General features: G+C 37.2%; 1 protein-coding gene across 1 annotated transcript in view; it reads left to right on the forward strand.

Moving 5' to 3' along the window:
* The window catches only part of MON2 (MON2 homolog, regulator of endosome-to-Golgi trafficking), a 213,996-nt gene extending 206,081 nt beyond the window's left edge, over window positions 1–7,915 (forward strand). The window contains exon 36 of the mRNA XM_042781208.1: window positions 7,752–7,915. Within this exon, the coding sequence (XP_042637142.1) occupies window positions 7,752–7,915 (164 nt within the window). The remainder of the gene's footprint in view (window positions 1–7,751) is intronic.
* The last annotated feature ends 299 nt before the right edge of the window (window positions 7,916–8,214 follow it).

Genomic DNA, 8,214 nt, shown 5'->3' on the forward strand with positions numbered 1-8,214 from the left:
TTTTGGTTGGCTTTTTTTTTTTTTTTTTTTAAAGGGTTTTGTATATGTTTTCCAATTACTTTCTCACCTGCATGGTTTCTGCCAAGAAATTAGGGCTTAGTCTTATTGGTTGCCCTTTGTAGATGACTTTTTGTTTTTCCTATGCTGTTGCTTTCAGGATTCTTTCTTTATCTTTGGTTTTGGTAAGTTTGATAATGATATATCTTGGTGATTTTCTTTTGGGTCTACCCTATTTAGAGTTTGTTGAACTTCTTGAGTGGATATCTTCTTGTCTTTCATCATATTAGGGAAGTTCTCTTCCAACAAATCTTCAACAATTTTCTTTGTGGTGGTACATGTCTCTTCCTGTTCTGGAATTCTAGTCAACACATAAGTTACTCCTTTTGATGGTATCTCACATAAATCTTAGGCTTTTTTCTTTTTGTTTTGATCTTTTTTTATTGATCCCTTAACAGAGTAGTATTGAAGGATTTGTCCTCAGTCTATTTCTATTCCTGCAATCTTAGCATTAAGTATCTGGATTTCTATTTGCTGTTTTTGTCTGGTTTCTAATTTTTCATTTATTTTGTCAGTTTGTTCTTACATTGTTTTCCTAAATTGTTCTAGAGTTTTGTCTGTGTTTTCATAATTTTGTCAGTGTTTCCTTGATCTGCCTCTCAATCCATTGAAGAGGATTATTATATATTCCTAAATATCCTTTTGAATTCCTTACAGGTAGTTCCAATGAGACTACTACTTCGTGGAAGTTTTCTGGCTCTGTATTTTATTCTCTTGTTTGTACTGCTTTACCTAGCTTCTTTGTGTGAACTTTAATAGTCATTTGTCTTTGAGACACTGTGATGTCATTTATATTTAACTGGTGATTGTATGTTGGTGTGATTCACCTGTGTTTTTGTTTTGTTTTGGTATTTCCAGGCAAGCAGGGCTGGTGTGTTACTCTTTTCACTATTTTGGCACATTTAGGCTCTCCTGTCTCCTGGTGGGTATGATGGAGACTGAGAATGTGTGTACAGATCGCTGTTCAATGTTCATGTAGAGCAGTTGAGGGCAATTTGGACTGGTATTGGTCACTGTCTGTCATTGATCAGTTGGTGCAGAAGTATGTAGTAGCCCTCCTAGTGGTGGGGTTGCAGGAGGTGTGGATATTGTTGGTCATGTGGGCACAGATGCTGTCTCCCACCAGTGGGACAAAAAAACACAATAATAACACAGATTAAAACAAGAAAACCAAAACACAAACAGCATGAACAAACAGCAGCAACTGCAAAAAGGAACAAGAAATGAAATTTTTAAAAGCAGGGGAAAAGAGACCAAAGAAGGACAAAGAGAAAAGGAAAACAAAATACCTTGGCACAAAAAGAGAAGAGAGTGAGAGAATTAGAATAAGAAAAATAGAAAAAGAAAAACAAAGGATGGTAAGAACAAAAAGAGAAAAAGAAAAAAGAAGGCAACCAGGAAAAGGGGAAAAAACCAAAACAAGAACCAGGAAAGGAAAACAGAAAATAATAATTTTAAAAGAAGCAAAAACAATATTGGAGATGCAGGGTACCTAGGCAATATTCCTGCTGGCCCAGCAGACAGCAAAGAGAAGTCACCTTATCCTGGTACTAGTTCCTGCCTACCCAGAAGTCAACTGGGGATAGGGTACTTGATCTCATACAAGTTTTTGCTGACCCAGATATTGTCTGGCAGCAGGGCACCTGGACCTTGTAAAAGTTCCTGCCAGCCCAAACAATGGTGGGAGCAAGGCACCTTATTCCAGAAGGAGTTCTGCTAGCCCAAAAAGCAGCTGGGGACAGAACATCTGGTATCAGAAAAAGTTTCTCCTATCCAGCAATGACAGCTGGGTGCAGGGCCTATCCTCCCAGACAAAGCTCCTACTGTCCCAAAAGGGGCTTGGTATAAGGCACCTGATAACAGCAATAGTTTTTATAAGCCCCAAATGGTGGGGAGCAGAGCATCTGATCTCAAAACTAGTTTCTCTCTAACCAGAAGGCAGCTGGGAGCAGAGCCTCTGATCTGAGATCAGTTTCTACTGGTCCACGAGTATCTGTGGCAGGTTTCCTGGACCCTGAAAAAGTTCCTGCTGGTCCAAAAGATAGCTGAGAGCAAGCATCTCATTCCAGAGGGAGTTCCTGCTGGCTCATAAAGCAATTGTGGGCAGGCTGTCTGGTCTTAGGCAAAATTCTTGCCATCTCACATGGCTGGGTGGGTACCTGGTCTCAGAAGATATTCCTGCTAGCTCAAAAGATGGCTGGGAATAGGGCATCTAGCCCTGGATCCAATTCCTGCCTGTCCAGAAGGCAGCTAGTGGCAGGGCACCTGGACCAGGATGAAATTCTTGCCAGTTCAGAAGGTGGATGGTGGCCACATCTCCATTCACAAGGAGGATGTGGGGTCCAAGGGGAAGAAGGGAAATAATCATACCTTTCTCTTATCAACCACCACCAGTGTGGTTGCCTGTGCAGTCCTCAGAAAGCGGAGCAGATTATCAGGTTGCTGCCCTGATTGGAATGCCATTTATATATATTCCAAAATGGCTGTGCAGTCATGCCAGTCAGAAGTCCACAGCTCCATTTATGTCCTTATTTGCTGTTTCATTCAGATTTTTAATACACTTCTTCATCCTCTGCAAAGCTCAGTGTTCCAGAATTATCCTCTGTATCTGTTTCAATTGGTTTCTCGTTTCTTTGTTGTAGAGGGCCTGTGTAGCTTATCTGCCTATTCCACCATCTTGCTGGAAATCGTTACCCTTATTTTTCTAATATGTTTGCTAATTCCCAAAGGCCTGCCTACCAAAGGATGTGTGTAAGGAAGGGGGATAATTTCTGTAATCCACTAAAAGAAAAAACTTTTTGTTTGTTTTTGGTAAGTAGAAATGGCAGTGTCAAAGGCGGCATGTTTTCATTTAATGCCGTAGTATATTACTATGCCCCCTACAACCTGAAGAGAGGTTCACTTTTTAATTAATAGTGCTAGCTTATCTACCATTGATTTCAGCCCATATTTGATTTTTAATAAATAGTTACTCTAACCATTTTAAATTTCCATTTAAAATACGCATTAAGCATCAGTTAAAAACTTTGAAAATTTTCTAATCAAAGTATAGGTAAGCCTCCAAGCTGATAGCTATGAAAAGTAGTCACTTTAACATCCCAGTTAAATTCAAGCATTTATTTATATTGCTGTTCTTTATACGTAGGGATTCTACTCAATATAATTTCTTTTTAAAATAATAGTTATAAAGACTGGTGTAACATAATTATACCAACCAAACCAAACTCATTGCCCTTGTGTCGGCTCTGACTCATACCAACCCCTCCTTGGGTTTCCGAGGCAATATCACTACAGCAGTAGATTGCCCAACCTTCCTTCCGAGCAGCAGCAGGTCGGTTTGAACCGCCAGCCTTCTGGTTAGCAGTCAAATGCCTTGGGCACTATGCCACCAAGCTGCCATTTGCCGAGCTTGGCACTGTTTGTGTCAGAGATTCTCCTGGCTAAGTCGGTGTAATGTCCTTGCTTGAAGTCTTTAGTTGCCAAACTGTTAACTGCTATTTTCCCCAGTAATGTAGAGTTATGACATATTATTTGAATTACACAACCTTCCAAGTGAGTTTTTCTCCATTTCTGATTATATTTATATGTCCCAATCCAAATTTCCATTCTGGGCGTTTATTATGGGAAGCTGTTATTCCCTCACGTTATCAAAATTGTTCTTCTCTCACCTGTCTTGTTTTGAGCCATACCCTGTCCGATTATTAACCACTACGTTTGGCTCTAAAAGGATATTTTGGCTCCCCAGAGCCTTCAGAATAATCTTGAAACTCTTTGACATGTCATGTAAGTGCTTTAAATAAATATTCCCATTTACTCTCAGTTGTATCTATTGGTGTATTTCTGTGCATTCAGTAAACATAGTTTTTGTTGGTTGCCATCGAGTCTATTATGATGCATGGTGTCATTATAAATCTCTTGAGGGCAGAATAGTGTCTCATTCCAAATTTGTATTCCAAATACCAGGCGATACATTAGACAAGTGTATATTCTTTATTTCTCCCCCAAGGTTTTATTCAAAATTTCTATCCATCCTCCTTCATTAATGAGTTATGTTAGATAACCAGTACCTGCAAAAAAGCTTCTTTCTCCTTTTCACCTACAACTTAGGACAGAGCCTTACTTAAAAAGACCAGCACTTCTTTTCCTGGACCCTTTCAGGCTTTGCTTATTTCTTAACAACCTTACCAGACCACACTATTCCTCCAAAAACCCAGAGGAAGAATAGAACTTTGATTTGGTTTCCTTTTCTTTCCTAAAGCTCTTTCATCTTCTACTGGTTGGAGGATAGAAGAATGAAAAAGTTTGGCATACATCCTGCCTGTGTCCTTGACTTCTTTCTCCCTCCCACAAATATTTATTGAGGGCATGACTGTAGGCACTGGATAGACATGAATAAATAAAACAAAAATGATTCTTTTTGGTGTGACAAGGAGAAGGTTCATTGGCTACTGATGTCAAGTTCAACGAAGTTGGCAACTTCACAGTACTTACAAAAAGGAAAGGATTAGCACTGAACCTTTTTCATTCTGAATTACACCTAAAATATTTTTTAAATTATGTGGAAAAGAACTGTATGCCTACAAGTTGATTGATGCTCTAATTAGTGAGTATGACAGTGTTTCCTAAATTTAAACAGGGGAGTCCCCTCAAGTTCTTACTCAAATCCTATTTGCTAGGAAGCATAGATTTTTCATCTTGTAATCAATCAGAAGGGAAAGGACTGATCATGGCTGAGATAAAGCAGGTTTGAGAATTGGCAAATAGAGGAAAGCAAGACACAACAGCCTTAGATTTGCTGAGACAAAAGTTCAGAAATTATTTAGACCCAACTGCTGTAGGAGAAAACAGCCCTACACACGTTGCCAAAAAAAAAAAAAAAAAAGTGTAATGAATGGAGTCTTCCATATTTGGTTTAAGCAGCATTATTCTACATATGCTTGTTTTCTCATAGTAACCCTTGATTAGCAGAAGTCTGAAGGCCTTTGTTAATTCAGTTCTGTGACAGAACTGAAAGTAAAATAATATACTCTACATCTCTAAGTTCCTCATTATCTGATGTTTCTTTGGAGCAGTAATTGTAAATGAATCTAAGCAGACTAGGTCTTTAAAATTTGGGAGTGATAAAGAGTCTCCTTTTTAAGTTATTATCTCAAGTGACCATTTAGACCTCTTTTTACAAGCTCCCCAGAGCCTTCAGGATAATCTTCAAACTCTTTGACATGTCATGTAAGTGCTTTAAGTAAATATTCCCATTTATTCTCCATTGTATCTATCAGTGTATTTATATGCATTCAGTAAACATAGTTATTGTTGGTTGTCATTGAGTCTCTTATGATACATGGTGTCCTTATAAATTTCTTGAGGTCAGAATAGTGTCTCATTCTAAATTTGTATTCCAAACACCTGGAAGAGTGCTTGATACATGATAGATGTTGAATAAATGTGTGATAAATGAGTAAGTGGATATTCTGAGTCTTCTTGATAAGACCTAAATGGAAGGTAGCTATTTAGTATAAATAATTTCTCAAGGATTGGGACCTACTACTGGTAACAATCTAAGTGAATTGACAAAAATTCTTATCAGGGGCCTTAAGATTATAAATTACATTTGCTATATGAATAGGGTTATCAATTCCTACTTAGGAAGAAAGAGCCCTATCTTTAGGCTTCCACATAATGAAGCCTTGTCATGAGCAGCTGTGTCTCAGATTCTGCATTTTTATCATACCTGGTAGTTGAAGCCCAAAGTCCCCAGTAAGATTTAGGGTGGGCTTTTAAAAAATATTTAAATTTAAGAAATGTGAATAGCTCCCCTTGATTGTTCTTTAAGATATCATGTGAAATAATGTATATTTGCATTTTCATGTAATAAACCAATAATTAGTGTGCTCATTTTACTCTCCATCTAGAGCAATCTAGGTGGGTTTCGGTCTTTGTAATCTTTTGTTAAATGATTACTGGAAAGTATCACAGAAGACAGCTGAGCAGTCTGTTTTAATCTTCCTAAACATTGAAAGTGTTTAGACTTTGTTTTGTTTTGTTTTTGTTAAAGCAATATTCTTGAAAGGAAATCTGATGCTGTTTCCCAGCATATAAAACTGATAAAAACAGAGCAGCTCTAGCCTGCCAGTTGTCCCCACCTCAACTAACACTTAGCAGCCCTTCTCCCCTTTTCTTCTCACGACCACCACTAAGCAACCAGCCCCTGTTTGGGAGAAGAGGTTAAATAAGCAGTTCAGCTTTTCCAAGATGCATACTAAGGAATGAATGTTAATGATGATGAGTGATGTCAGTAGATGCTGGATGGAAACTAAGATCATAATCAAATTAATTTTGGAAACCCTGGATTAAAGTTAAACCTGTTTTTTTTTTTTTTTTTTGTTATAACCTTTTAATAAATTCATGTAAATTATAAATCCCCTAAGGGCAAGATAATACATGCAATATTATTCAAACTTACTTGACTATGATTTTTTTTTCCCCTAAGAAATAACTGGAGGGACACTAATTTGAAACAATCTTTCCTTTACAGCGTTTTTACAGTGGAAGACACTGAGATAAAGAGAAATTAGATGACTTAGCCAGGGCACTCACCATTGCCTTATTTCGGAAGGATTTTTGGGATTTTAACACAAAGTAAATTAGGCAGTTGACACAGAGTAAAAAATAGAACTAAAGCTCCTTACTCATAGTATAGTATTTCTTTTATATTACAGAACCTCCCAGATTTGAGACTTTCCCAAAAAGTAAAGCATATTTATATGAAGAAAAATCTATCAGGTTTTATTGTATATCAGGTGCTCAATACTTATGGGAAAACAGAATTGCAATGTGTGATCTCAAAATATAAGCAGATTGATTATAAACTAATTGGAATGTAACACTTTATCCATTCAATAAATAGCATTCAACTGTTATAGCTGTTAGTGGTGAGGAAAGCAGACATGGCCCCTCCCCATTAGAGTTTATATCCAGCAATATACATTAAAGATTAGCAGACATACAAGAGAGGAATGGATCTGTGTGTGGTCATTTGAAATTAATATCAAGGGAAAAATAATTTAAGATGCTTGTATTTTAGCAAACAACTAGATAAAAAAATAATTGCTTTCTAATTGTTCTTGAAATACACACTGCATTCTCTGGCAAATGATACTGCAAATGAAAAAAGTATGTGTTAGTGATGTCCTTTTTTTAAAAAATTTTCTAAGCTTTCATGAAGTGAAAACAAGTTGCTGTTAAGTCTGTTACAATTCATGTGTGTCCAAGTAGAACTGTGCTCCATAAAATGTCCACTGGCCAGTTTTTCAGAAGTAGATCATCCAGGACTTTCTTCCAAGGTATATCTGGATAGATTAGAAACTCCAGCCTTTTGGTGGGCAGCCAAATGCATTAACCATTTGCACCACATAGGAACTCCTTCACAAAGTTGAAGTATCACTTACAATGTACTTTACCAAATGCCTTAGTATTGATGACTCTGCACATTGACCATATATTTTCTCCCATACCTTATTACATGTTGTGGAAAATATTCCAAAGATTAAAAAAAAAGGTACAAGCTTGTAGATTCTCCATTTTTATGATGCTTTGTTTCTTTGCATTGAATTTAAAGGACTGTGGTCATGTAAATTGGTAATCTCTGTTAGCTAAATCCACCCTTTCTTGAGGCTTTATCCTTTTTTGCATTACAGTTGATGGAAATACCTGGGCACAAGTAATTGCCTTATATCCAACCTTAGTAGAATGCATCACCTGCTCATCTTCAGAAGTCTGCTCTGCACTTAAAGAGGCGCTAGTTCCCTTTAAGGATTTCATGCAACCACCAGCATCCAAAGTTCAAAATGGAGAATCTTGACCAACTTCAGTATATTTGAAGGAAGAAAGATAATCTGAAAGAATTTTGCTCCTAAGTGAGTCTTCTATGAAAAGGATATTTCTTACTACAAATAATTCTTGGCAGCTTTTGTTGGCCTCCTTAAATTGTACTTACCTGAGTTTGGTGGTTCATATTACAAGCTTACATGTCAACCAAGGTTCCTGAATGAATAGCAGTGCAAGCCTTTAATAAGTTAAACTGATGGAAGGGGCAGTTAATACTGAAGCATACCTGCTACCATATCTTCTGTTGGTGATTTAAAAGTGAACTTATGTACA

Source organism: Orycteropus afer, unplaced genomic scaffold (assembly GCF_000298275.1).
Source record: "Orycteropus afer afer isolate SDZICR_OR568_19922 unplaced genomic scaffold, OryAfe1.0 scaffold00097, whole genome shotgun sequence".
Classification (NCBI taxonomy): Eukaryota; Metazoa; Chordata; class Mammalia; order Tubulidentata; family Orycteropodidae; genus Orycteropus; species Orycteropus afer.